The sequence below is a fragment of the Ovis canadensis genome, chromosome 11, assembly GCF_042477335.2.
Source record: "Ovis canadensis isolate MfBH-ARS-UI-01 breed Bighorn chromosome 11, ARS-UI_OviCan_v2, whole genome shotgun sequence".
Classification (NCBI taxonomy): Eukaryota; Metazoa; Chordata; class Mammalia; order Artiodactyla; family Bovidae; genus Ovis; species Ovis canadensis.
This window is the reverse complement of record NC_091255.1, coordinates 52,306,665-52,334,074: the sequence shown is the minus strand read 5'-3', so window position 1 is coordinate 52,334,074 and position 27,410 is coordinate 52,306,665. Positions and strand designations below refer to the sequence as shown.

At 57.4% G+C, this 27,410-nt stretch overlaps 2 protein-coding genes and 1 long non-coding RNA gene across 15 annotated transcripts in view; 1 reads left to right on the top strand and 2 right to left on the bottom strand.

Moving 5' to 3' along the window:
- HDAC5 (histone deacetylase 5) overlaps positions 1–20,548 on the top strand; it is a 37,319-nt gene extending 16,771 nt beyond the window's left edge. For 6 of the 12 annotated variants that reach the window (XM_069543546.1, XM_069543544.1, XM_069543545.1 and 3 more), the window contains 24 exons: positions 8,258–8,517; positions 8,599–8,743; positions 8,858–8,972; positions 9,259–9,389; positions 9,519–9,665; positions 9,756–9,868; positions 10,167–10,298; positions 10,521–10,743; positions 11,981–12,192; positions 12,841–13,128; positions 13,920–14,085; positions 14,963–15,096; positions 15,643–15,763; positions 16,229–16,278; positions 16,421–16,528; positions 16,953–17,008; positions 17,143–17,230; positions 18,082–18,201; positions 18,460–18,557; positions 18,718–18,836; positions 19,523–19,656; positions 19,942–20,026; positions 20,169–20,334; positions 20,424–20,548. In XM_069543546.1, coding sequence (XP_069399647.1) covers positions 8,258–8,517; positions 8,599–8,743; positions 8,858–8,972; positions 9,259–9,389; positions 9,519–9,665; positions 9,756–9,868; positions 10,167–10,298; positions 10,521–10,743; positions 11,981–12,192; positions 12,841–13,128; positions 13,920–14,085; positions 14,963–15,096; positions 15,643–15,763; positions 16,229–16,278; positions 16,421–16,528; positions 16,953–17,008; positions 17,143–17,230; positions 18,082–18,201; positions 18,460–18,557; positions 18,718–18,836; positions 19,523–19,656; positions 19,942–20,026; positions 20,169–20,334; positions 20,424–20,463 — 3,251 coding nt within the window. In that variant the 3' untranslated portion in view covers positions 20,464–20,548. Of the gene's footprint in view, positions 1–8,257; positions 8,744–8,857; positions 8,973–9,258; positions 9,390–9,518; positions 9,666–9,755; positions 9,869–10,166; positions 10,299–10,520; positions 10,744–11,980; positions 12,193–12,840; positions 13,129–13,919; positions 14,086–14,962; positions 15,097–15,642; positions 15,764–16,228; positions 16,279–16,420; positions 16,529–16,952; positions 17,009–17,142; positions 17,231–18,081; positions 18,202–18,459; positions 18,558–18,717; positions 18,837–19,522; positions 19,657–19,941; positions 20,027–20,168; positions 20,335–20,423 lie in introns of all 12 variants that reach the window. The other 6 variants (XM_069543547.1, XM_069543551.1, XM_069543542.1 and 3 more) reach the window with 2 other exon arrangements.
- Positions 7,717–11,718, bottom strand: LOC138415241 (uncharacterized). The gene is made up of 3 exons (XR_011247162.1): positions 10,293–11,718; positions 8,575–8,715; positions 7,717–8,499 (listed from the first exon to the last, which is right to left on the bottom strand). It is a non-coding gene; the product is annotated as an uncharacterized lncRNA (long non-coding RNA).
- Positions 20,549–22,407: 1,859 nt separating the features above from the next.
- On the bottom strand, positions 22,408–27,375 carry G6PC3 (glucose-6-phosphatase catalytic subunit 3). 2 transcript variants are annotated; one of them, XM_069543555.1, is made up of 6 exons: positions 26,857–27,375; positions 24,411–24,517; positions 23,913–24,003; positions 23,606–23,724; positions 23,285–23,426; positions 22,408–23,066 (listed from the first exon to the last, which is right to left on the bottom strand). In XM_069543555.1, exons 1-6 carry the CDS (start codon positions 27,072–27,074, stop codon positions 22,703–22,705), a joined length of 1,041 nt encoding a protein of 346 aa, XP_069399656.1. In that variant the 5' UTR covers positions 27,075–27,375; the 3' UTR covers positions 22,408–22,702. The 2 variants fall into 2 exon arrangements, with proteins under 2 accessions (XP_069399656.1, XP_069399657.1); XM_069543556.1 differs by lacking the exon at positions 23,606–23,724 and having other exon boundaries at positions 26,857–27,335.
- Positions 27,376–27,410: the final 35 nt, after the last annotated feature.

Sequence of the window (27,410 nt, the reverse complement as noted above, 5' to 3'; positions counted from 1 at the left end):
AACCTACACAAGAGCTTCCCTGTGCAGATTTTTAAAAGGCAGCCTTTCTTCCAGGTGGCTGTATACTCATACCAGAGTGGATGGCTTAGCATGCTTGGAGCATGCGCTAGATCTCAGCCCCCCACTTGGCCATTCAGTTGGGGGCCCTTGTACAGTCACAGCCTGAACCACCGGACGTGGTGTGCCTGTCTTTGTGCTCCCAAAGTTTGTGCTCCTCGACCAGTCTGGCCTTGGGGACTCCTGAGGTTTCTGAGAGGAGACTCTTTTCTCTAAAACTTCGGGGCCACTGGATCAGCTGTTTTCCTCCGTGTAAGGATTTCGACCCAAGGGAGAGAAGCGGGCTCAAGAACAAAGTTGAACACCCTGTCGTCCTGTTCAGACAGTCTCCCCTGCCCCCATCCCCTCCTACCTCATCCTCTCCTCTTGTTTTTGAGACCCTCAGCTGTCCCTTCCCTGCTGCACAGCTGCCAGACAGGAAATCAAATTAACTGTGTCCACGCACACAGCTGTAACAGCTGTCAGGTTGGCAGCAGAGAGTGTCGCCAGCCGGGGGACCCTGTGAGAAAGTACTTCTCAAACTTCCAGTTGCCACAGAATTACCAAGTGGACATATTAAGATGCAAATTTCCAAACCGTACTGCTCCCCCCAACCCTAAGTTTCAGATTCCACAGGGTGGCCCAGGAACCAGCATTTTTAACACATCTTAGATGATTCCGATGTGAGTAGGTAGGCTCAGACCACGCTTGGTGTAAGGGCTTTGTGGATGAGTCCCATGGACAGGGGTTGTGGGGCCTAGCAGCCTGCCAGTGGGTGTTGCCTGTCTCCCTAGAAGGCCTCAGTGAGCTTTGGGACTCTTGGGAGAAGGGCTTACAACAGAGGGATGGAGGCCTTTGCCCCAGTCAGAGTCAAATCCTGCCCCTAGCAGCCTGGCAATCTTGAGACAGAGGGCATCTTGAGACCCTGGGGAGCAGGTGTCTAAAGGCTAGCGGGGTTTGGGGGTTATGACAAGTGGCCAGGGACACAGGGCACAGGGCTCAGGGCTGTACTTGCGGAGGAGAGACAGAGCTCCTGCCCTGGGGCCCCTGCTGTCCATCCCAGGTGTGGAGCAAGCAGTCCCAGCAACAGCTGCAGACTCTGAATGTCTTTAGTGTGCCTTTTAATTGCCTCTAGCATAGTGCCCGAGTGGTTCCTGAAAATGGCTGGGCTGAGAGAAGTGAATCTACTTCTCTTCCAGAGAGCAGCCCCAAAGACGGAAGACTCCTTCCGTCTTCACTAGTGAGAGATAATTTGTGCCTTCTACCAGGGCTCTAGTCAGTCCTAAAGGAAATCAACCCTGAATATTCATTGGAAGGACTGATGCTGAAGCTCCAATACTTTGGCCACCTGATGCAAAGAGCCGACTCATTGGAAAAGTCCCTGATGCTGGGAAAGATGGAGGGCAGGAGGAGAAGAGGGTGACAGGGATGAGATGATTGGATGGCATCATGGACTCAATGGACATGAGTTCAAGCAAACTCTGGGGGATAGTGAAGGACAAGAAAGCCTAACATGCTGCAGTCCATGGGGTTGCAAAGAGTCAGCCACAACTGAGCGACTGAACAATAACAACATGCAGGGCTCTGCATCCCTTATGCTTAAGACTTTGCTGCCCTTGAGAGGCACAGTCTACCCCAAGGCTTCTGGGATTCTTTTCACTTGATCCCCTTTTCCCATGCACTCCTGGCTCTGGTGTTCTGGGGGCCAGCCAGGTGCCCCGTCTAGATCCCTGGGCCCTCATACAGAGTCTAGTTCTCTGCTCCATCTCTCATTAAATTTAGGAACAACTTTCTAGATTTATCTTGGTTTTTGGTGGAAGGCAAGAGAGAGCCGGGCTTCTCTGATGGCTCAGAATCCGCCTGCCAGTGCAGGAGAAGTGAATTTGATCCCTTTGTCAGGAAGATCCCCTGGAGAAGGAAATGGCAACTCACTCTAGTATTCTCTACTGGGAAGTCGCAGGGACAGAGGAGCCTGGCGGCTATAGTCTGTGTGGTCACAAAAGAGTCAGACACGACTCAGCGACTAAACAACAGCAACAAGAGAGAACCAGAAGACCCAGGATTAAGCCTTGCCTCCTCCTTTCCGGGTGACCTTGGATGAATTTCTTCCATCTCTGGCTTTGCTTTACTCCTCTGTCAGCTGGGGGAGTTGAGTCGCGGATCCTGCTGGCCCTTCCTTCAGTGACATTCTAAGAGTCTTTGAAATAAGTTTCATGTTGCTTTTTAAAAAATTTACTGATTTTTAATTGGAGGATAATTGCTTTACAGTGTTGTGTCGTTTTCTTCAATACGTCAACATGAGTCAGCCATTCCCTCCGTTTTGAACCTCCCTCCCACCTCCTACCACATCCCACCCCTCTAGGTTTCATGTTGCTTCTGACTAGAAGGGGCTTAGGGTCCCCTGAGTCCTGGCCTCAGGAGGATGTAGAATGGTACTCGGGAGAGGAGTGTTGTCTGCAGCAGGCACAGCAAAGTTAGATGCCTTTATAGGCTTTCCCACCACTGGAAGCTGGCTCTCCAAGAGCACAGACCAAAACTTGTGTTCATCTGAGTTAAATGCTTTGAAGGGACGGAGGGACCCCACTCCTGGGGGGTGAGCCTCAGAGGACAGTGTGATCCTTCTTGGAGGTAGCAAGGCAAGGGAGGCGGGAGAGACATGCTGTCATTGGGAGAAGGCTCCTCCCAAGGGGTGCCTCCTCCAGCTCTGGGATCCAGTTTCTAGCCACTCCAGCTTGTGTTGTGCGGGGCCCACCGGAAGGTATTTGATTGTGACAGGACCACAGAGTGACCTTGGGACAGTCTGACATGAGAGAGCTAAGGCTTCATCCTGGCAGAGGTCTGAGCCTGACTTCCTTAGAATTCAGGCCGTCTATGAACTTGTCCCCATGGAATCCTGAGTATTTTATTTCATGCACTTTAGAAACATTCTGAGAAGTGGTCCATAGGCTCTGCCGAAGTGGTCCAGGACACACAAAAAATGTCAGGAGCCATTAATAGACTCCACCAGTACCTCCTGAGATTTTCCCGGGCTCTGTGCCAAGCTCCACTGCATGTCTTATCTCTCTGGAGCCCTGGCAGCTCTGGGAGGTGGGTGCTTCCTCCCATTTCACAGATGCCCGCCTAGAGCGCAGGGAGGGGGCTCAGTGTCTTGCCCCAGAAAGAGCCTGGATTGAACCCTGGCGTCTCTTACCCCAGAGCCCTCGCTCTTCACCATTACGTGATGTGTGTTGGCTTGCATTGCAGGAGGAGTTGGGAAAATTGCTAGGTGAGAGTCATCCCCAGCTCGCACATGTGGAAATACTGTCTGCATTGTGGTAGAACCTGTCGAACCTAAATTGGCCTTGCTAGTCACGTAAGAGCACAGAAATAGATCATGGGAAACCGTCCTCGGTGGGGAGGGGTCATCGGCGTCACGGGGAGGAGTATGAAATGCTGTTCCCTGCCTTCTTCCAAAATCCCTCCAGGCCAGGAAAGGGATGAGAGCCTTTCCCCATTCTCCAGAGGGACAGAACGAGGTCACTGGACGTTTAAGGAAGTTGCTGACTCCCCGGCCTGCTGAGGGAGCTCCTGGGGGCCTGGGTGCTGGTGGAAGGCACTGCCCTCCAGGGCGGGCTGCCAGCCCATTAACTCTCCAGAGGGGTCAGTTCTCCAGGGCCTGGGATGCCCGGCATTGGGGTTCGTGAACCCGCTTGAGCCGGGAATCAGGACACCTGGGTTTGAGGCCCTGCTACTTCCTTGGAGGGATCTCCTGCAGAGCTGCCTCAGAGGCTTGGTCTCCTCGTCCGTGTTAGGAGCCGGCTGAAACAGAATTCCTTTTCTCCCTCTCCCCTCTCTTTTGGAGATTTAATTTATTTATATGGCCACGACACACAGCCTGTGGTATTTTAGGTCCCCCGACCAGGGATAGAACCCATCCCCCCTGCGTCGGAGGGACCGAGTCTTAACCACCAGACCATCAGGGAAGTCCCTTCCCTCTTATTGTTGGGGGTGTGTAGACATTCCAAACTGCTTAATGCACACTTCCCTCATATTCTTTGGGCCCTGGCTCCCCTCCTTCCCCAGCCTTCTGTGGCTGAGGGCTTCCAGGAGCAGGGTCTCTTTAGAGTCAAGTGTTATGCTGCTTAGGTCTGCTGGGTGGGTCCACACACTGGGCTGTGCCCCAGGACTTTTCTCCAGGGGGAACTCAAGGTACCGTTTCCCTGCTGCTAGAGTTTGGGTCACAGGCACGCTGGAGTTGGTGACTTCTCCAAGAGAAGGCTGGGAGCTGGGGCATAGCTTGTGGTCTGTTCAGAGCAGGAGGCAGCCTTGACCTTGCCCTCGGGCACCTCCATCTGTTTTTTATTTTGAACCCTTTTCCCGAAGATGCTGCTGAAACCTGCTCCTTGTGTCCTAGAATCCCTTGTCTGCCTGGGGGCAGTGTCCCCTTGCCTGGGCACTCTCTTTTTAGTCTAAGCCTGTGCTGGCAGTCATCCCAGAGGTTACCCTGTCAGCACCTGCGTCATCTCCCCCCGCCCCCCGCTGCCCCCCCCCCCACCCTTCTGGCGCGCCAGGAGCCAGGCTATCCCTGGTTGTACCGCCCAAAGAATCTGATGTGGGAGCCCCCACTGGGCTGATGGGGTGATGGGGTTCGTGGAGAGACCGGAAGTCCAGCGAGATGGGAAGGAAGTGTCCACTAAAGTGTCACTGGTGCTGCTTCGTTGTCCCCATGAGCAGGGCAGAGTGGTTCCCTCTGAGCCAGAGCCTGGTATGTGCGGGGCCACACTCTGACGGCTGCCCACCTAGCTGCCTGGGCTGGGACTTCTCCAGGGAGACAGTGTTGGTTAGTCTTGCTGAAAGCTGGGGAACAGGATGCTGTTACTGCTTGTTCCTACAGCCGCGGCTCCCGGGAGGCAAGGTCAGAGCTCCCGGAAGGGGTGGGGTACGGAGCAGGGCAGACCTGGTCCCTTCTGTCTCCCTTTGCAGGAGGTCCCTGCGCCAGCTGCTGGCTTCCTTTCGACTTCCTGCAACTCTGTCAGGCAGAGGCATGGCATAGGGGGCTGTGCCCTCCCACGTGATCCCTTCCCTGGCCTTGGCTAGCCAGGGTCCCCAGCCTGCCCTCTCAGGGTCCAGCAGTCCTTGCATCTCCTTTCTTCCCTTTCCAGAAGTCCGCCCGTCTCCTCCGTCCACCGGGAGGTGGTCGAGAGCTGCCTATCGTGACACACCCATTTCCCCTCCAGGTGCTCGGTTCTCATGGGCGCCACTGCCACCTGCTCTGCTCATGCCACACTGGCCGAGGGCGCAGACCCTCGAGGGGTGGCAGGCTCTAGGTTTTGTGCCCAGAAAACTACATCCGGAGGGCTCTGTGTCCCCCCACCCCACCCCACTGCCATCCCTTTCCCCGACCCCAGCTGTCCAGTCTTGGCACCGTCCATCTTGGATGGAGCTGGGTTACTACCTGGCAGACCCAGGGGGTGCAGCGTCCTGTTTGGGCCCCTCAGGGCCTGCAGATTAATATTCCCCAGTCGCCTGTGCTTCCTGCTTGTGTGGGAACAAGACTGTGCAGTGGAGCCCGCTGGCTGCCCCACCACCTGCATACCAATGGGGGTGGGGCCACGACGGCAGCGGAGGACCCAGCGTCTCCACTGCTGCTGTGGCGGCGGCGGCCGCACAGGGACCCTGGTGGGAGAGTCCCCACGGCTGAGCCCATGGCTTCTTTGCAGGGCTCCGACAGGGGAAGCCAGCATTGCTGGCGGCAGTTCCAGCCCAAGCAGGGTTATATGCTGGGAGCCAGGAGCTCTTGGACCCTTGCCCTTCCCTGGACGGGCGGGCTGGCATCCGGCTCCCGCAGCCCTGGAGCTGCCGGGAGCAGCAGGTTGAAGCCTGTCCACCTCTTGGCCGAGCGATCAGAGTGCCACAGGCCAAGCCAGCCTTGCCGAGGAAAAGATAACTCTCCAGCCAGCCTGGGGCCCTGCTGGGTATTTCCAGGGCTGGGGACACCCGAGGCTGGCTGCTGGCTCCTTGTCGCCACCCTGCTTTTGCACACCGGACAGGGCCGTCCACCTCCAGAAAGGGCCTCTGTAGTTTCCCAGGGTCTTTCCTCCTGGTGCTGGAGCAGGACATGGGTTGGGAGGGAAAGTGAGTGAGTGAGTGTGTGTGTGTGTGTGTTTAACCCCACCCTCCTGGCCACATCTGGCCACTCCTGCAGATGTGGCTCTGGCCTTGTGGCCGCAGAGTCGTCAGTGTGGCTGGCGGGCAAACCACAGAGGAATGTGCCCGGCTGTGCTGGGGGAAGAAGGGCTGCTGGGGAGCGAGGGAGATCCTGTGTTCAGGCTACCTTCCCTCTCCCACCTCCAGTGGGCCCGGGGGCCACGTTCAGCCATGAGGATAGCATGACCTTGGCCTTCAGCGGGCCTTGCCCCTGCCTTGATGACATCCATTCAGGCTCCCTGGAGAGAGCCAGACTCATAGACTGCAGAGGGTGTGGGAGCCTTTCTTGTTAGCTCAGCCCTTCATCCCCCTCTCCACTCTTGATAAGGGATGGTGGTAGAGGCCTGGGCCTGTTTCCGAGGGCAGGGGACTCTGGCTGCCGTCAGAATGGTAGGGTCTTTCCGTCTGCAGGCCTGGGTTGGCGTGGGCCTCCTTGCCACCGGAAAGTCTTCCCAGCTCCCCGTGACCTCCCTGGACCGGAGTGGGGAAAGTGAGGGCTGTCTTTGGAGAAAGAAATGGAAAAGAACAAGACGGTTTGGCTCTGCCTCTCTCACTTCCTCCTTCCCAGGCAGTGGGTAGCCTGCCTTCCCTTTCCTGCAGGCGTCAGGAGGCTTTGTGGGGTGTGGGCTGGGCTTGGAGCTCCCTGCTGGCGTGGTGTTTGCCCAGTTGCCCTGGCAACCACAGGGCAGTGGTGGGGAGTGATGACATTGAGCGGCCAGAGGACAGTGTACAGGGATCAAGAGGTCGAGACCCATCTTTTCCCATAAGTCCATTGGGATCTGTTGCCATTCCCTGGGGCCCCTTGGCCCATTGTCCACGTGGGGGCTTGGACCCAAGGTCTGGGGGCCCAGCAGATCCCTCCACTCCTTTTCTCTTCCCAGTGGGTTCTTCCTGGGACTCGAGTTCTGAGATCTCTGCCTAGGCTCCAGCCACCCCCCTGCCATTACCCTTCTTCCTGTCTGATTCCCTTTCCTTTCCTGTCTCCTCCTCCCACCTCCTCCCTGCGCCTGCCCTCCCATTCTCTCTCTCTCCTTCCCCCTCCCCCCAGGCACAGCTGCTGTTTGGCTCACTCTATATATAGCGGCATTTTCAGGGTAATTACAATAAAACTGTTGAAAGGAGATAATCCAGCAAAGGAAGGGAGTCTGACTCCCAGCCCCCTCCAGTCCTTGGTTTGGTGCCGCCCTGCACCCCCTTCCCTTGCAGCCTCCTGCTCCCACCCCACCCTGTTCCCATAGCCTCACCCTCCCACCCCATCTGCCCTAGCTGAGTGTGAGGCAGGGAACAGGAGAATGGATAGACTGTCCATTGTCCGTGGGTGTGTCCACAGACCTTTCCTAGGCTTGCTTAGGCCCCTGGCTGCCAGCCCCATCAGTTCTAGAACCAATGTCAATGCCTTGGTTTCTTGTGTGCTATAGGCTTCTTGACAGGGACACTGTGGTGTTGAGAGGTGGGGGAGGAAGCGCAGGAAGGATGGTGGTTAAAAGCATAGGATTTGGATTCACATCTTGGTTTATTGATCACCTGGGCTGTCTGTCTTTGATCATGTTACTTAAACCTCTCTAAAATCTCAGTTTCCTTATCACGAAAGTAATTCAGGAAGATCCCCTGAAGGAGGACATGAAAACCCACTCTAGTATTCTTGCCTGGAGAATCCCATGAGCAGAGGAGCCTGGCAGTCTCTACAGTCCATGGGGTCACAAAGAGTTGGACACGACTGAAGTGACTTAGCACACGCACACGCCAAATAATTCACATAAAACGTCCAGTGGTCGTCTTTGTTAAATACTCATGATCTTCCAGGTACCCCGCTTTAGTTATGCACATTTTTGTAATGAAGTTCATGGCTTCAGTCTCATTTAGTGAAGGCAGAAGGCTGTATTCACGGAGCAGAGGGATTTGACTCCCCCCACTCCTGTCCCCCATTCTCTTGGGGTCTAGTAATCCTGCCTGGTAGCTTTCTGGGCCCCAGGCATGGTGACCAGGGCCCAGTGCGGATGGCCTGCTAACCCCTTCCTGGTTCTTCTCTCCGCAGTAGAGGTGAAACCGGTGCTGCCAGGAGCCATGCCCAGCTCCATGGGGGGCGGGGGAGGAGGCAGTCCCAGCCCCGTGGAGCTGCGGGGGGCTCTGGCAGGCCCTGTGGACCCCGCACTGCGGGAGCAGCAACTGCAGCAGGAGCTCCTGGCGCTCAAGCAGCAACAGCAATTGCAGAAGCAGCTTCTGTTCGCTGAGTTCCAGAAACAGCATGACCACCTGACCCGGCAGCATGAAGTCCAGCTGCAGAAGCACCTCAAGGTGAGCGTGGGGGCCAGGGCACCCAGTCCTCCGAGCCCCGCCCTGGACTCGGCTCACCTTGCCTCCCCACTGCCCCTGCAGCAGCAGCAGGAGATGCTGGCAGCCAAGAGGCAGCAGGAGCTGGAGCAGCAGCGGCAGCGGGAGCAGCAGCGGCAGGAGGAGCTGGAGAAGCAGCGGCTCGAGCAGCAGCTGCTCATCCTTCGAAACAAGGAGAAGAGCAAAGAGAGTGAGGCTGGGGTGCCTCTGGGTCGGGCGGGGGTCGCAGCTGGGATTCCTGCCCCTCCCCCAGCCATGGGGTCCTGGCCCCCAGCTCCTGGGTCAGCCGTGCCCGGTCCCACAGGTGCCATCGCCAGCACTGAGGTGAAGCTACGGCTCCAGGAATTCCTCCTGTCGAAGTCAAAGGAGCCCACACCAGGCGGCCTCAACCATTCCCTCCCACAGCATCCTAAATGCTGGTATGACCCTTGGCAGGCATGGGTTGCAGAGGTGCCCAGCTCAAGGGCTGCCTGGCTGCAGGCAGACATGGGGCTTCTGGGCTGAAGTCATGTAGGGGCCCTGCAATCTCTCCTAGGAGATGGGACTCCCCCTGACTCCTGGTTTCTCTCCTCGATGCCCTCCTGAAGATCCATTTTGTATCACCATAGGCAGTGGATGTTTCATAAATGTAGATTGCTCGGTTGCGGGTCCAGCTGGCTGGGTGATCCCCTAGACATCTCTCCATTCCTTCCCTCCCCCCCGCAGGGGAACCCACCATGCTTCTTTGGACCAGAGTTCCCCTCCCCAGAGCGGCCCCCCTGGGACGCCTCCCTCCTACAAACTGCCTTTGCTTGGGCCCTATGACAGCCGCGATGACTTCCCCCTCCGCAAAACAGGTGAGTATAGCCTGGCCGCCCAGGTTATGGAGGGGGCAGGGTTAGGCAGAGGTGGGAATGTGGAAGGGCCAGGCTGCAGGTGTGTCCGCTCGTGTGGATGTGTCTGAGCCCCAGTTGCCTTCTCCCCAGCCTCCGAACCCAACTTAAAAGTACGTTCGAGGCTAAAGCAGAAGGTGGCCGAGCGGAGAAGCAGTCCTCTCTTGCGTCGCAAGGATGGGACTGTCATTAGCACCTTTAAGAAGAGAGCTGTTGAGATCACAGGTGCCGGACCTGGGGGTAAGGGCTCATCTCTTGTCCCTGTTCTGAGGGCCGGGGAGTGGGGGGGCTGCTCCGAGCAGGCCCAGGTGACAGCCGCCTCTCCCGTAGTGTCCGCCGTGTGTAATAGCGCGCCAGGCTCTGGCCCCAGCTCTCCCAACAGCTCCCACAGCACCATCGCGGAGAATGGCTTTACGGGCTCGGTTCCCAACATCCCCACCGAGGTACAGGCCCACCAGGGACTGGGCGGGTGGGCCAGAGTTGCTTCCTGTCCCGTGCGTTCTGTCTGGCTGAGAGTGCCCAGCAGGGGCCTTTCTGCCCCGAATGGACAGACTGGAGGGACCTGTTGCCCTGAAGTGGGATGTGTCCTATGGGCCTCTGCATGGCTCTGACCTCTCAGTTCCCCCAGGTGGGGCTTGGTGTGGGAATTAGGGTGCCATTCGGAGCCCTCCGCCTTGGCCCTGGCCCCAGGTGGCTGTCCTTTGCCTGCTCTCATACCTGTCTCTCCCAACTGCTCCTCAGATGCTCCCCCAGCACCGGGCCCTCCCTCCGGACACCTCCCCCAACCAGTTCAGCCTCTACACGTCTCCCTCTCTGCCCAACATCTCCCTAGGGCTGCAGGCCACGGTCACAGTCACCAACTCGCACCTCACCGTGAGTACGGGGCACATCCCCTCTGGTGTTGAGGTCTTTGGTCCTGGATGCCCCCAGCTGGCGCGTTTATCCTCCCAACGTCCTGAGGGAGATCAGAAGGTCCTCTCCAAAGCTGGGGGTGGGGGTAGGCAGAGGGTAGGTAAGGGATACTGGTTCAACATTGGCAGACCTTGGGGGGCAGTATAAACCCTTCTCTCATCGCCATCTCCCGTCCCATCCCAGGCCTCCCCGAAGCTGTCGACGCAGCAGGAGGCCGAGAGGCAGGCCCTCCAGTCCCTGCGGCAGGGCGGTGCACTGACCGGCAAGTTCATGAGCACATCCTCCATCCCTGGCTGCCTGCTGGGCGTGGCACTGGAGGGCGACTCGAGCCCCCACGGGCATGCCTCATTGCTGCAGCACGTGCTGCTGCTGGAACAAGCCCGGCAGCAGAGCACCCTCATTGCTGGTGAGTGGCAGGCAGCTGTGTGAGGAGGGGGCGTGGCCGGACCCCATCCTGACGGCTCAGCTGGAGGGACCACTAGTCAGGGAGAAGTAGCCAGGGATACTCACCAGGCGTGTCACAGCTCCCCTCAACGGCATCATGGATTTTTTTCCGCATTCTACAGATGCCAGCCAGGCACTGTACCTCTACCGTCCTAATGGAGCTCCTATTCCAGGGCAGTGCCATCCAGTAGAAATACAATACAAGCGGCACATGTACTTTAAAGTGTTTGTTCTAGTAGCCCCATTAAAAAATGCAAAAAAAAAACTGCTGAAATTAATGACTTATACCTAACTCACTGTATCTAGGATGCTATTATTGGAACATATAATGAATGTAAAGAATTAGCAGTGAAATATTTTATTTTGTTTTTTATACTGTCTTTTAAACCTGGTAGGTATTTCATACTTAGAGCACATCTTAGTTTAGACAGGGCAGTGGTCATATGTGACTGGCAGCTATGGGATTGGACAGCATAGCTTTAGACAGACAGCCCGTAAGGACCTGGCAGCATCAGAAGAGGTTCTGCTTAAAAGTCTCATGATCTTGGCCCCTAGGCTTCTCAGCCGGGTGGGATCTATGTCCATGATCAGGGAGGTCCTACAGCTGGGGAGAACTAGTCATTGTTCATGCACAAGGAGGGCCCAAAACTGTGTATCTGCAAGTGAATTAAAGGGAGTATGTAGTGTGTGTGTGTTAGTCACTCAGTCGTTTCCAGCTCTGCAGCCCCATGGACTGTAGCCTGCCAGGCTCCTCTGTCCATGGGATTCTCCCTGCAAGAATACTGGAGTGGGTTGCCATTCCCTTCTCCTAACCTAGGGATCAAACCTGGGTCCCTGTATTGCAGGCAGATTCTTTACCATCTGAGCCACCAGAGAAGCCCAGGAACTCTGATACATTGGTAAAAATGTTCCTGGGCCTACCATAAAAGTTTGACTAAATGAATTAAAGGGAGGGAACAGTGAATCTAGGAAGGCTTGCTGGAGGTGGTGGCTCTGAGCAGCAAGACTGTTCAGTTGTAGGGAGGAGGAAGAATAGGACTCAGGTCTGGGGGCAGAGGTGCTCCAGGCCCCTCCCAGGTTCCACCACCTGCCCCGCCCCAGCTGGTAGAGTGCTGTTCCAGAAGGAGGAGAGTCTGGGGTGGGAGAGGGGAGCCTGGTATCCTAACAGTAATGCTTGCTCCCCTTCCCCCACCTCACAGTGCCGCTCCACGGGCAGTCCCCGCTGGTGACGGGTGAGCGCGTGGCCACCAGCATGCGGACAGTGGGCAAGCTCCCGCGGCACCGGCCCCTGAGCCGCACCCAGTCCTCGCCGCTGCCCCAGAGCCCCCAGGCCCTGCAGCAGCTGGTCATGCAGCAGCAGCACCAGCAATTCCTGGAGAAGCAGAAGCAGCAGCAGCTGCAGCTGGGCAAGGTGAGCCAGGAGAATCCGACATCCAGGGCTGTGCTGGGGGCAGGACACGAGGGTGCTGGGCTGGCTGGGCAAGGTGAGCTGGGAGAAGCTGACATCTGGGGCTCTGCTAGGGGCAAGACACAGAGGGTGCTAGGCTGGCAGAGAGGAAGGCGCATCTGACCTCCTTGGCCACTCCCTGCTGCATCAGAGGAGTCACCTTGCCCTTTTTTTTGAGAATGGATTGTATTTTTTTGAGGGGGGAATATTTATTTATTTTTAAAGCTCATTATTTTATTATTTGTTTTTAGCTGCAGGCTTTCCCTAGTTGCAGTGCACAGGCTTATCACTGTGGTGGTTTCTCTTGTGGGGCATGGACTCTAGAGTGCGGGCTCCGTGGTTATGGTGTGAGGACTTAGTTTGCCTCTGAAACGTGGGATTTTAGTTCTAGGACCAGGGATCGAACCTATGGTCCCCTATATTGACAGGTGGCTTCTTAACCACTGGAGCACCAGGGAAGTCCCCACCTTGCCTTTTTCTGTCCACATCAAAGCCCTGTATGGGTTGGGTGACCCCTGGGGAAGGAGGAGGGCAGGAATAGGCTCTCCGGGGCCTCGGGCTGCATGGCTGCGCCCCCCTCCCAGCTGATGGGCCTCCTGGCTCTGCTTCCAGATCCTTACCAAGACGGGGGAGCTGCCACGGCAGCCCACCACCCACCCCGAGGAGACAGAGGAGGAGCTGACGGAGCAGCAGGACGCCTTGCTGGGGGAGGGAGCCCTCACCATACCCCGAGAAGGCTCCACGGAGAGTGAGAGCACCCAGGAAGACCTGGAGGAAGAGGAAGAGGAGGAGGAGGAAGAGGAGGAGGAGGAGGACTGCATCCAGGTCAAGGATGAGGAGCGCGAGAGCGGTGCTGAAGAGGGGCCCGACTTGGAGGAGTCCAGTGCTGGTTACAAAAAGGTGGCCCCCTGCGCCCTGGCCCTTGATCACCACCCGTCTGTCCTCCCTCCTCTTCTTTGTGCCTTTGCCCTTCCCTTTGCTCTTCCCTCTCCGCAGTCTGCAGTTTCCAGGCTGTGCCCAGGGGAGCAGGAAAGAGACAAGGGGCTGTGGAAGGGAGAGAGCTGGTGTCAGTCTTAGAGCTCTCTCTGCCCCGTCTGCCAGCCCCTCCCTCTGACTGTGACTGCCCCCGCTTGTCTGCTTCTGTGTGTGTGTGTGTGTGTGTGTGTGTGTGCGCGCGTGCGCACATGCACCCTTGGATGCACGTGGTCTGTGTATATCTGCGTCTCTGCCTACGTAGGGCCGGTTGTGCGTCGGTCTCTGCGTGCGTGCGTGTGTACACACCCGCCCCCACTGTACTACAGTCTGCCCTGGTGCCGAGTGAGCGCACCCTCCGCACACTCCATTCATGGCGGACACAGCTGAGCCCTCAGGGCCTGACTCATCCCACCCCCTCCCACACCCCCGTCCCTCCCAGCAGCTTACCTCAATGTTACTCTGGTAGCATGACTCATCTCGTCCCCCCATCCCTCCCCATCTCCTCGGGGATGGAGATGAAGATGGAGATGGCTAAGACTGGAATGTCTCCTGTCCCTGGAGGGAGGAGCTGGAGGAAGGAGATCTGGAAGAGAGGGTTGGATTCAGGCGCCCCCCCATCGCCCCCGGGAGGCCCCAGGGCGGCCCCAGGGCACCTGTCCTCACTTCCATCTCAGCCTCAGCCTCACCCAGGCTCCCTCCCGCTCTCTCCTTCCCAGGCATTTGCAGACACCCAGCAGCTGCAGCCGCTGCAGGTATACCAGGCACCCCTCAGCCTGGCCACTGTGCCCCACCAGGCCCTGGGCCGCACCCAGTCCTCACCTGCTGCCCCTGGGGGCATGAAGAGCCCCCCAGACCAGCCCACTAAGCACCTCTTCACCACAGGTGAGCCCTTCCCCCATGAGCTGTCTTCCATTGTGTGTGTTGCGGGGGCAGGGGAGGGGCGGTGGGTGGCATGCTGTGCATGACATGGCATCCGGTCTTGGGTGTTGTGAAGGGATGAGATATAGCCTCTGCCCTGGAGGGATGGCCAGGGACCCTCAGAGCATCCTGAAGGGAGGGAAACAGGCCTTGGCTGTCTCCCTGTGTATAGCCACCTGTGGTTGTGGTGGTAGCCTTTGCTTCACTGGGCAGGTGGGGGTGAATGTCCATGTATTCCGGGAGCAGCATCTTTTTCAGGGCCCCCCTGCCCCACACCGAGGGACCACTGATTTTGCTTCCTCGATGCCTCTGCCCTGAAGGCCTGGGTGGAGGGAGCCCACTATCTCAGTGGGGCCGTGCTCCTCTAGCTCTTTCTCCTCCCTTTGAGGTTAAGATTGAGGCTTCAGTCCATTCCAGAAGGCTCTTCCATGTGAAAGCGCCCAGAGCTGGGCTCTGTAGGGGCACGGATGGTCCCTTTGAGGGACCCCATTTGAGGATGGTCCCCACTCACCAATGGGGCGTGGGGATAGGGGGCGGCACACAGAGCCTCTGACGGGGGACAGAGGGAAGGAGGAGGCGCTGTGAGGTTAAAGCGGATGGCGGTGTTGGCAGCCTGGTGGAGGCTTGAGGAGCAGGGAGACTGCTGACAGGCGGTGATGGGGGAAAGGAATTTCAGGAAGAGAAGAGGAACAGGCATGTAGGAGGGCAGCTGGAGTGGCCACGAGGAGGGGCTGGGACCAGGGTGGGCCAGGGAGAGCTCGGTGAGCTCCGCTGAGGGTGGAGGGCCGAGCTGTGACACGGCCCAGAGCTGTGCTGGCTGACAGGTGTGTCTCCGGCCCAGGTGTGGTCTACGACACGTTCATGCTGAAGCACCAGTGCATGTGCGGGAACACACATGTGCACCCCGAGCACGCTGGCCGGATCCAGAGCATCTGGTCCCGGCTGCAGGAGACAGGCCTGCTCAGCAAGTGTGAGGTAAGGGGGTCCCCCCTCCTTCCAGCTTCCACCTCAAACCCAGCGAAAGTCCTGTGTTTCTAGTGTCGAGGATGCCCTCTCTGTGTCTCTTCCTCATTCTCTTTTCAACCCGATTTCAGGGTCAGGCCCCCATGTGCTTCTCAGTTCCATCCTTTGTGGCCTGGTGCCCCCATGGTCCCCAGCTGAATGGGGGAGGGTCCTGGGCTGGGGTCCCTGGGGGACCGAGGCATACTTTCTCAAAAAACTTTGCATCTCCTGGGACTTCCCCAGAGGGCCATTGATTAGGATTCGGTGCTTCCACTGCAGGGGACCCGGGATCCATCCCTGCTGGGCAAACTAAGATCCTGTGTGTTGCATGGCATGGCCAAAAATGAAAAGAATAGCAATGTCCCATCGATTAAAAAAAAACAAAACACACCCACTTTTGGATCTCCTGAGGCTAGAAGGTGGCTTCATGTGCCCAGACTGTGGGGCGGAGAGAGGTACTGGGCCTGCAGCGCCAGCCTAATCACCAGCTCCCCCTCTTGCTGCCCCTTCTCCCAACAGCGAATCCGGGGTCGTAAAGCCACGCTGGATGAGATCCAGACGGTGCACTCCGAGTACCACACCCTGCTCTACGGTACCAGCCCCCTCAACCGGCAGAAGCTGGACAGCAAGAAGCTGCTCGGTGAGTTGAGCGGCCAGCAGGGAGGGTGGTGGGCCAGGCTGGGTCTGCTGCCGGGATGGGACGGGGCCTGTCAGGAAGACCATCATCTGGTAGGCAGGTGGGTCTCCAGGGACGTGGCTGCCACATCACACGCCTCCAGAGGGCGCCATTCACACAGACTACAGCATGTGGGTGGGGTGCGTGCAGGAGGGCAGACCGGTCAGGCCTGGCAATGAGCTGTGATGGGCTGTGCCCTTCTGCCTCACCTGTCAGGCCCCTTTCTCCCTGCCACCTGCCCCAGGGAAGGATCACCCCTCAGGATGGGGGACAGTCATCTCCCACCTGGCGTGGGTGGCAGTTGCCTGTTCTCTGCTGGGGTCTGCCCTTCTTTACCTGTGACTGAGCTCCCTGCCCACTGCACATGCCCACCTGCGGCCCTGGCAGTGGAGGCGCCTTCTAGCATAGCTCTGCACCTCTTCCCTGCAGGCCCCATCAGCCAGAAGATGTACGCCATGCTGCCTTGCGGGGGCATTGGGGTGAGTAGGGCACCCGCCCATGCTGTTGGGTGAGTGGTGCTCCCAGCTCCAGCCCCTCCCTCTCCCCCCACCATGTTTGCACCCCCCTTCTTGCCCTCCCCATTCAAGGGGCACACTGAAGCCCACTCTCCTGCCCCTGCAGGTGGACAGCGACACTGTGTGGAACGAGATGCACTCCTCCAGCGCCGTGCGCATGGCGGTGGGCTGCCTGGTGGAGCTGGCATTCAAGGTGGCCGCAGGGGAGCTCAAGGTGAGTGAGTGCGGGCTGGCCAGGGCGGGGGTTGAGGGGGAACGACTTGGTCCTGCTGCTTGAGCAGCAGGGGATGGGGCAGCCTCAGCTTTCCCACCAGTAGGGCACCATCCTCTGTAATCTCACCTCTCAGGTGCAGGTGTGAGGAGGAGGTGACAGCTCCAGGCGGACTAGGGGGTGAGGGGTAAAGAGAGATGACCATGAGGCACTAACGTCTGGTGCTCTTGTGGGTCTTGCGGCTACAGAAGGTTGCTTCTGACCCATGCCGCCCTCGGCTGGCCACACTCCTAAAGGTTGTGTGACTGGTGTTTCTCACATGTGTTCTTTTCCTGGCTTTTCTCTTCTTCTGTGTTTACTCCGATCCGTGGCCACCTTGCCCGCCTGTCTGCCTCTCGTCTCTGTCCCTCTGTCCATACGTCTTCAGAATGGATTTGCCATCATAAGGCCCCCAGGACACCACGCGGAAGAATCCACAGCCATGTGAGTGCCAGCTCAGCCCTGCCCTGGACCCACCGCCCTCACCACCTCTCCCTCTCAGCAGAGCCGACACTGTGGCTCCCAGAGTGAACATCCAGTAAGGCTGACGTCCTGCCCTCTTCTTCCCCACCCTACAGGGGATTCTGCTTCTTCAACTCAGTAGCTATCACAACCAAGCTCCTGCAGCAGAAGTTGAACGTGGGCAAGGTTCTCATCGTGGACTGGGTAGGCAGTGCCTGGCAGGACCAGGGTCAGCCTTCAGAAAGCCCCCACCCCAATCCCGTCCCTTCATCCTCAGGGGCTGGAATGGGCTGGGGTGCTGACTCTGGGGTGTTAGCCCAGCCCTCCCAGTCCCCTGGGGCTCCCTCTTCACTGGGGGAGACTCGAAAGTGGTTTTAGCCACTCCCCCCCATCCCCCTCAGCCTTGAACAGCCGAGGAGGTCTTTTGCCTTGAGTGATAGAGAGATCCCCTGCCATTGCTAGATCCCCTCTTGACTGGGGGCTGACATACAGTACTGCTTCATGGACACCTCTCTTTCTAAGAAGTGGGATGTCTATTTGATAAATGGAGACACGGGGCTGTTGGCGGACTCACCCAACTAAGGTCACTTAGTTTCTCCACCCCTGTGTCTCTCAGCAGAAGGAGAGGCCCCTACTGCTCCCTGTGAGCTGGGGAGTAGCCAGGAGCAAGCCTTGGCAAGAAGGGATCTGATTTCTCTAAAGCCTAGCTTGGGCTTCAGGGTTCATCACGCTGGATTCTTCTTCAGAATGTTTCAGTTCTTGCCTAACCTTACTGTCCCCCTCTGTGCTGAACAGAGGGGCCTTGCAGGGGGAGCCACCACCATTCATCCCCTGGCTTTGTGTCTCCTCTGTGCAGTGCCACATCCCGGCCCACGGACCCTGGTTAAAGAAGCGTGGGGGGATTTCATTGTGAATGGAACATGGATGCCCTGTATCTAGGGGCAAGCTTCACCCCCAGAGTTCACCATAGGGTGAGGGTTGGGGGCAAGCTGAATTTTGACCTTTGGGTCAGAGCCTGGGCCGTTTCTCCTGATGCTTCCACCCCTCCCCCCTAGGACATTCACCATGGCAACGGCACCCAGCAAGCATTTTACAACGATCCCTCCGTGCTCTACATCTCCCTGCATCGCTATGACAATGGGAACTTCTTTCCGGGCTCCGGGGCTCCTGAAGAGGTACAGCTCCTGGGCTCAAACTCAGGGCCCGCGGGGAGGTAGCAGAATGGGACCTGGCAGGGAGCCGTGGAGGCCCATGGTGGTGCTGGTAACCTGGGGAGTCTGGGCTCCTAGTGGGAGAACCACGCCGGCCAGCTGCCCCTCCATGCAGAACAGAGGTCAGTGCAGTAAGGGCTGGAGGCAGGGCTGAGGGCGGGGCAACGTCTGGGCTCCCCAGGCAGTGAGAGTAACCCCCTACCCCCCCCACCGTGCTGCCAGGTTGGCGGAGGGCCGGGCGTGGGGTACAATGTGAATGTGGCATGGACAGGAGGTGTGGACCCCCCCATCGGAGACGTGGAGTACCTAACAGCCTTCAGGTGGGGACTTAAGAAGAGCCCGGGGAGGCGGGAGCCCCTGGGGCCTTCTGTGGGCGGGGCAGAAAGCACGCAGTCTGGTCTGGGTGGAGGGGTCGGCCCTGTGGGGAGACAGGCCTGGCCGAGTCACCTGCCAGGGTCAGCTCGGGCCCTCCCTTTGCAGGACAGTGGTGATGCCCATTGCCCACGAGTTCTCACCTGATGTGGTCCTGGTCTCCGCTGGCTTTGATGCTGTTGAGGGACACCTGTCTCCGCTGGGTGGCTACTCTGTCACCGCCAGATGTGAGCCTGCTGGGGGATTGAGGGAGGCTATGGAGCAGTGAAGATGGTGGGGACGAGTGGGAAGCTGGGAGGAGTGCTGTGCGTGCTTGCATGCCAAGTCGCTTCAGTCGTGTCCAGCCCTTTGGCAACTCTGTGGACTGCAGTCCTCTAGGCTCCTCTGTCCATAGGATTCTCCAGGCAAGAGTACCTTCCTGGAGTGGTTTGCCATTTCCTTCTCCAGGGGAGCTTCCCGACCCAGGGATTGAACCCGCTTTTCTTATGTCTCCTGCAGTGGTGGGCGGGTTCTTTACCACTGGCGCCTCCTGGGAAGCCCTGGGAGGAACGCTGGGGCAGGTCTAAGACTCGGAGTCCTCCTGGCAGCACCCTCCATTCTCCCTCTGCAGTGGGGGAGTGTACCTCCTCGTGAAGCTGTAGAGTGATGACTCTGCGTGTTTCAATGGTGGTTTCTCATGATACTCCTTAGGAGATGTGTAACTGGATTAGTCTCTTCATTTTGTCTTTAATGGAACATTCAATCCACGACATTGAGTATTATGGATATCTGTTTAGGTTTAAAGCCACCATCGCATTTTGTGCTGTTTGTCTCATCTCTTGTGTTTCTTTTTCTCTCCTTTCCTACTTTTTTTTTTTGAGTTGACTTTCTTTCATTAACCATTTCATCCTCCTCCTTTCACCCATCCCTGAAGGTTTTGGCCACTTGACCAGGCAGCTGATGACGCTGGCAGGGGGCCGGGTGGTGCTGGCCCTGGAGGGAGGCCATGACCTGACCGCCATCTGTGATGCCTCTGAGGCCTGTGTCTCGGCGCTGCTCAGCGTGGAGGTAAGGGGCGCACAGAAGGGCTGGGGGAAGTGGGCTGGTAGGCCAAGGACCAAGGGGCCAGCGGGGTTGGGGAGGGACCCTTTCCCAGGTCAGGCAGCACCCAGGGTCCTTGGGGAGCTTTTTCTCTTTTTTGGTTCCCAAGGATAGCTGGTAGCCAGAGAAGGCTTTCTGAATAGAGGTTTCTCAAAAGGCTATGCTTGCCCCTGCCATGGGGCTGACTGGAGTGGTTTGAGGGGCAGCCATGGCCACTCCCAACCCTAAGCTTGTTCTTCTTTCCCCTGCCAGCTACAGCCCTTGGACGAGGCAGTCTTGCAGCAGAAGCCCAACGCCAATGCAGTGGCCACGCTGGAGAAAGTCATCGAGATCCAGAGTACGTGCGGACAGGCAGAGGGGCTCAGGCCCCAACTTGCTGAGCAGAGGCAAAAACCCTGAGTGCACGCCAGGGCTGGGGAAGTCCATACGGGTGGGGGTTTCTGCCCCTCCCTGACCCCCTGCCCACCCCTCATCCACAGGCAAACACTGGAGCTGTGTGCAGAGGTTCGCTGCTGGCCTAGGCCGTTCCCTGCGGGAGGCCCAGGCAGGTGAGACAGAGGAGGCTGAGACTGTGAGTGCCATGGCCTTGCTGTCGGTGGGGGCCGAGCAGGCCCAGGCGGCTGCAGCCCGGGAGCACAGCCCCAGGTAGGCGTGCCCCCATTTCGCAGCCCTCGCCCAAGCCGCCCCACGCCCGACCATTGCCTCAACACCTCTCTCTGTGCTTGTCCCCACAGGCCGGCAGAGGAGCCTATGGAACAGGAGCCTGCCCTGTGACGCCCTGGTCCCCATCTCTCTGGGCTTCATCATTGTGATTTTGTTTATTTTTTCTATTAAAAACAAAAAGTCACACATTCAACAACGTGTGCTGTGTGGGTCTCTCAGCCTCGCCCCTGCTGCTCCCCTAAGCTGCCTCAGGCCCCTCTTCTGCCTCCGTGGCCCAGGTCTCAGCTTAGAAGTTTATTCTTTCTGAGGGGTGAGGGGTACCCCATCTAGGCGTTCTCCCATGTGCTTTCCCACACCCACTTCCTGCGTCCTGTCCTTGTTCCCCCTGGAGCCTGGGCCAACTCAAGGTGGGCATGGGGCCCAGAAAGCACCTTCTGGCTCTGGGGGCTCCCTAAGTGAGGAGGGAACAGCAAGTTTGGTGCCTTGGCTTCAGCTGACTTAGGGAGAAATGCCTTAATTTCACCTTCCTCCCCTCTCCAGCCCCAGGGGAGGATCCCGAGGGTCTCTCTACAGTCTTAAGATGTGGAGGGGAGGGGAGGTGGGCTCCTGCCCTGCGATTCTCACCATTTTTCCTGGTGTCCTCACCATCTCCACAGAGCCCCCCTCTCCTCCGTCTTTCTCCTGGCCTCAGCTCTGTGCTCTAGGATGTGGGCCTGAGGTCTGTGGGCAGGGCAGCCTTGCCTTGCTCTCCTCAGGGCCTGTTTCCCCTTCTGAGGGGCTGGAGAGAGGGAAAGTGTGTGGGGAAGGAGGGGGCTGGACTCTCAGGTTCTACGGGACCAAGAGGAGCTGCAGAACCAGGCCTGCTCCCCCCCATAATCTGTCGGCCTCCCTGCCCCTCCGCTAGCACGGTCTGAGGAAGGGGAGAAGGTGGTCCCTGCAGGGGGACTCCAGGCTGGTGAGAGCCCCCCTTCTGTTCAGGACCAGATTTCCCCAGCCACCCAGCATACTGCAAGCAGAAGGGTCAGGGCCCAACTCCCTCCTAGGACCTTTGGCTTTGAAGCCTGGGGAGGGTGAGAGTGGGTGGGGGTTCCAGAAGAAGCAGGGACAGAACCCAGGAGCCTGCCCTCAGCTTTAGCTTCCCTTCCTCTGGGCTTCCTTAGTGGGCCACGCCCAGGGAAACTAAGAGCTGGATGAGGCTGGGAGCTGTACTTTTCTCTCCCAGGAGCCCAGCCTAGCCTTGTTTCCAGGGCTAGGAGCCCACAAGACTTTTAGGGAATGCTGTCCAGCCTGTGGGAAACCAAAGATGGGAAGAAGCTCCTGGGGGGCTAAGTCTTCCTCCCTCCTTCTCCCCAACCCCGCATATTCTTTCCTTCTTCCCCTCCCCAGGGCCCCACCAATCTGTTTACATATTTATTATCCTAATGGGGGCCTGAGCAGGGTTGAGGGAGCCAGGGGAGGGGCAGGAGTCCCACCACCACAGGTTTATCATGCACCGTGTCTTGTGTGTTGTATGTTCGAGATCTTCCTGGGGTGTGGGGCTGAGCCCCAGCTCTGGGCCCCTTCCCCTCCCTCTTCCCATGGCCTGTCTGGTTCTCATGTAAACCCACTCCCTGCTTTGTTTCCCTGGACATAGATTTCAGTTAAGTATCCTGTAACCTGTTACACTGTGTGTCCTTGTGGAAATAAACTTGTTTCTGGCAATGCCTTCTGGGGCCAATGTCTCTGTTCTCTGGGCTTCCTACTCTTCTTTTCTCCAGTCCCTGGACTAAACAATTTAGGAAACAGAGGCTGGGGTGGGAGGGAGTGGGATCTCTGTCCTGTAGGTTAAAGAACAGGGTTCCCTGAACGTAGCCACAGGATCTCCTGGGACCTCTGTGTGGCGGAGGTGGTGGTGGTAGGAAGGGGGCCCAGGGCTAAAGGGCTTGCTTTTCCTTCTGACTCTCAGCCTCTGTGGGCACAGGGTTGGAGTGGGTGCAGAACAAGCGGTCTGGCAAGGGTTGCCCTGCATGTGCGTAGCCAAGTCTGGTGGAGGTGTGCACGGAGGCAAGAGAGGAGTCCAGAGGTGTGGAAGGGCTTTATTGGGGCTGCTCCGAGCCCCTCACAGTGTTACAGTAACCCACTGTTCTCACTGTTGCCTTTGCTCTTCGGGGACTTGCGAGGGAAGGCAGAAGGACCTTCCTGGGAGAGAAAAGGCCCCTCTTTGGGGCTGTGACCAGGTGGTGGGAGAACTAGAAAATTCAACATGAGCAGAGCTCGCTGGGGGCTGGAAGTGGACGGAGCTGCCTCCCAAGGGTGGAGGTCACAGAGCACAGGCTTTGTGAGGGGAGGTGGGTGCAGGAGGCACCTAGAGTCAGGAAGAGCGGATGGGTGGTGCTTCCTGGGCACTGAATGTGTGTACCAGCCAGGGTACGAGGGCCAGGACCAGGCATGGCCAGAGGGTGTACTTGAGGAAATTGAAGATGTAGAAAAGGCTGATCTGAGGTGGGTAGCCCAGCCAGTTCAGAGGGCCCAGCAGCCCCATGGCCAGCACAAGGCAGGCTAGTTTCTGGCCATATCCCAGGTGTGCCCGCCGTACCTGGGCATAACAGGGAGAGTGCAGAGCGATGCCCAGACCCAGGGCGGCCCCTGAGTCACGACTCAGGGAGGCAAAAGGTCGGCTGTCCAAGTGCACCCACTCGGGCCGCTCACACCACTTAGAGGCTAGGTTGATGGACCTGTGGAGAGCAAGAGTCTTTGCCAGGAGAGGTAGTCCCCTGGGACCCAGAGGGCTGATGGCTTTCTATCCCTTTGGGGTCTACCGCCATGTTCAGGAGACTGTATGTGAACTAGTAATGTGTCCCTATTGAACAACAGCAAACCAGAGAGCCACCAGGCCAGATACAGGGGAGGCAGGACAGGTTCCTACTTCCCCAAGCTTCAAAGCAGAACTTACCACGAAAGATCCAGGCCCAGTGTAAAGAGGGTCCAATAGATGAGGCTGGCACCCAGCAAGAGGGCCAGCGAGGTCAATCCATAGAAACTTAGCTCCCGCTCCATGGGCACCTGGGGGGTCATCAGCCAGCCCAGGACAGCACCTAGGGAAGCAGGGTGACAGCAGCTTCAAGGAGTTTGGGGATATGACCCTCACCCCAAACAGCAGGGTCGTTTGTCAGAAGGGGGACTTGGGGTTGGCCGTACAATGGGAAGATCGTACACTGGTCCTCCCACTGTCAATGACACCCTCTGGGTCCACCCCGTTGCCCCAGTTGCTCACCAGTTATTAAGCCAGCCAACACCTGGTGAGGGAAATGTGCTAAGAGGAAGACCCGAGATAAGCCGACCGCCAGCAGGAAGGTGCAATAAGCCAAGCTAGGAATCACCCTCACCCAGCGGCTAAAAAGAAGAGAAGCAGATGGTTCACGAGATGTCCATGCACTGCTGGGCTTCCCTGAGCACCCAGGCACTTGGACCAAATAACCTGGGGTCCCCAGAACTCCGGCTCTCAGGCCACCCTGCTGCAGGGCTTTTGGGTCCAGGGTACCATCACCCCACCCCCACTGGTGGGCGATGCCAAGGTGTACCTGTGGGCCCGAGTGGCCATCTGGGAAGAGATGGCCGTCATTATGGGCCAGAGGGCTGCTCCTGTGATCATACAGTGTCCAGAAGGGCTGCCTGCCGGGGGATTCAGAAACTCAGTTCGTGGTGGGAGCTGAGTTTGGTGGGAGCCCAGGTGCACCTGGTGATAGCTCAACACAGCTGCCTCCCTGTGGCCACGAGAGAGCCTTCCTCCAGCACTGGCCATAGCTCCCTCTTCCCTGAAGCCTCCCCACCCCCCACCCAGCCTGCAGTCACTGCTGTCAGACTTCTGCCTTGACAACTTGGCTCTAGTCAATACAAGGTGAGTAACTGGCACACTGGCATGGGCGTTTTTCTCCTACGTTTCTTCCCTGGGTTTCTTTCTCTGGTCCAGTAACTGGGAGACTAGGCCTCTGATGATTAGGTGGTCCCAGCTGAAAAGTACTACTGAACACTCACCAAACGCTAACCACATTGGGCGAGGGAAGTTTGGGGCTTCTCACCTGGGCCAGTTTCACAAGAAGAGGGGAACTGGTGAACCTGGGCTGGAGCCTGGCTATAGTACCCAGACTCATGGACCCACCAAAAGGGCCTGTCTCCAAAGAGAAACCTAGAAGAGAGCAGATGCCATTATACATACGTACATACATACACATACAAAGGCCAGGGGGATGGGGGTGAGGCAGATGGACACCTGGAATACTCTGAAGGGCTTATAGGGTGGAGTCAGAGAGGATATCTGATTCTGGGTCACTGCCTTGCCACGGTTTTTTACCTTGGAACAGGAGAAAGTGTGCATTTTTTAAAAAAGTGATAATGAGGCAAGATATTGTGGTGTGTGTGGGCATGCTCTGAGATGCTCAAAAGTCCCCTCCTTACGCCTCCCACTGCAAGGCCAGCTCTGCTCTTGTCATTTACAGAGAGCCCGGGACCTGACTCTCCCTCTCCTTCCCAGACCCTCACTCTGCTGCTTCTCTTTTCTCTATTTCCCAAATTCCAGCCTCAGTTACTTAGGAAAGTCTCTCATGTTTGAAAATGGTAGTGGGGGCGGGGCTTCGCTGGTGGTCCAGGGGCTAAGACTCTACACACCCAATGCAGGGGGTCCAGGTATGATCCCTGGTTAGGGAACTAGAATCCCCTTGCTGCAACTAACAATGTGCGTGCTGCAACTAAAGATACTATGTGCTACAACCAGGACCTGACACAGCCAACTAATAAATAAAACAAATATAAGAAAAGGGGGAGGGACTTCCCTGGTGGTCCGCCTTCCAACACAGGGGATATGGGTCTGATCCCTGGTTGGGGAATTAAGATCCCACATGCTGCAGGGCAACTAAGCCCATGTGCTGCAGTGACTGAACCCACACGCTGCAGCAAGAGAAGCCTGAGCATCCCCCAAGGAGAAGCCCATGTGCCTTAGCTAGAGAAAGCCCATGCACCACAATTAACAGCCCCCACGCCACAGTGAAGACCCAGTGTGGCCAAAATAATAAATAAATAAAGTCCTTCTATTAAAAACAAAACAAAACAAAACGGAGGCGGGGAATGCACAGGGAAGCTGAGGGAGAATAAAGAAGACAAAACAGTTTAAAATCCCCTGGCTTAGCTAGGTGCTTCGCTGGACCCTGGAAAACACACAGCAGACTAAGAGGCTGCTGTGGCCAGAAAGAGAAAAGGTTGGGAGAAGAGCAGAGATGCTGACCAGGAAGCCAAGGGCTGGGACAGGGACCTGCCTCTCCCCGCCAAAAACTGAGCCTGGTTCACACACCAGATACTCAACATATACTTAGGAAAGAAATAGGGGCTTTGCCATGTGGGAATCAATGGTCTTAGGGGAACAGGACGAGACGAGAAGGCTGATACAGACTCCGAGGGAGAACAGCACAAAGCAAAGGGCAACTCAGTAGGAAGGAAATGATTAGACAACTGCTTTACCGTTTATAGTAGGGATGAAGCCCTGGTAGAGAGAAGTGGAAGGGAAGGTATTTGGTTTTTCAGCAAGTCATTCTAGCCCATTCAAGTGCCTTCTATGAAACCCCCTTCCCTCCCCCAGGCTGGCAATATGGCAATAGATGGTGAGGTGAGGAGAGGTGCAGTTGCACGCCCAGCGGGAAGTATAGCTCCCTTCTGCACCCAAGAGAACAGGTGGCGCAAAGAGATAAGCCCCAAGGGCCCTACCCACTTGCCTGAGTCTGTGTCAGAGCCTACTAGTGAATGAAAGTGAAAAGCAAGAAGAGAAAGTGTTCCCTAAAAGGCAAAGCTTTAGCCCCAGTGCTTTTTGAAATTTACTGTGCACATGAACCACTTGGGGTCCTTGCTAAAATGTAAATAATGATTCAGGAGCTCCCACCTGGAGCCTGAGATTCTGCATTTCTGGCAAATTTTCAAATGCTCCTTATGTTGATGGCCATGGCCCGGTGACCACACCTTAACTTGGAAGCCTTTTCTGTCCTGAAAAGCCAGTGTTGAAGCCTGGCACAAAGCAAGCTTCTTAAAAACTCTATCAAATAAATGAATGAAGAAATGAATCAAAGAGTGAGTTGAGAAGCAGGACCTTCTGCTACTTAAGTCATCATTGATGTTTTTAAAAAATACAGATTCCCAGGCTCTCCCCTGGAGTTTCAGAATCAGTGTGTCGGGGGTGGGATGGGATATTTGCATTTTAAACACGCCCCCTTAAGTGATTCATCTGATCAGGCCCGTTAAACACTAATGATTAGGATGGGGACTCTGAGGTCTGAGTTCAAGATGGACAAAGATGCTCAAAGAGGAAAAGTCAGTGGCCATGGGGTAGGGGTGGGGAGGTCTTAAGTTTTCCTGGGGGTGGGGGTAGGGGTGGAGGGGGGAGCCAGGCCTTTGAGGCAGTTTCTGAGAAAAATCAGGGTCTGCACAAGGCTCAGGGCCCTTGGGGGTGGGGGGCCAGGCCGCCGGAGGGCTTCGCTGTCTCACCACTTGAAGACGAGGTTGAGCCATTCGGTGATGAGGCTGATCCAGAGCACCGCAATGCCCACCCGGCGAGACGCATAGTAGGCCGCGGGGAAGTAGAACAAAAAGAGGCTCTTGGGGTCGCCCAGAAAGGTGACCCAGAGCCACACGTTCTCCAACCAGGGCAGCTGGTTCTGCAGCGCCTCGGCCATCGCGATGCCCGCGCCCAGCGTGGACTCCATGGCGACTCCCGGGCTGGTGCGGCCAGGGTTTGATGCAGGGCGGAAGCCGAGGAGTCCAGGCGACGAGTAAACTGCTACTCACTGCCCTCCAGAGCCCACCCTTCGGAACCGAGGCCCCGCCCCCTGGCGGGGACCAGTGAAAACCCCGCCCTCGACCCCGCCCCTCGCAGCCCTAGGTTCGCGCGAGCCGGGCCTCCAGCCGGTACCGTTTCCTCCTGCGCTGTTCCCAGCCCTTCCTCTCTACTGGGCAGCGTAGGGGACAAATCTTTGCGAAGGCGTTTCCGCAGAGCCCCACGTGGCTGCTATTGCCGGCACGTGGACGTAGGGCGTAGAGGC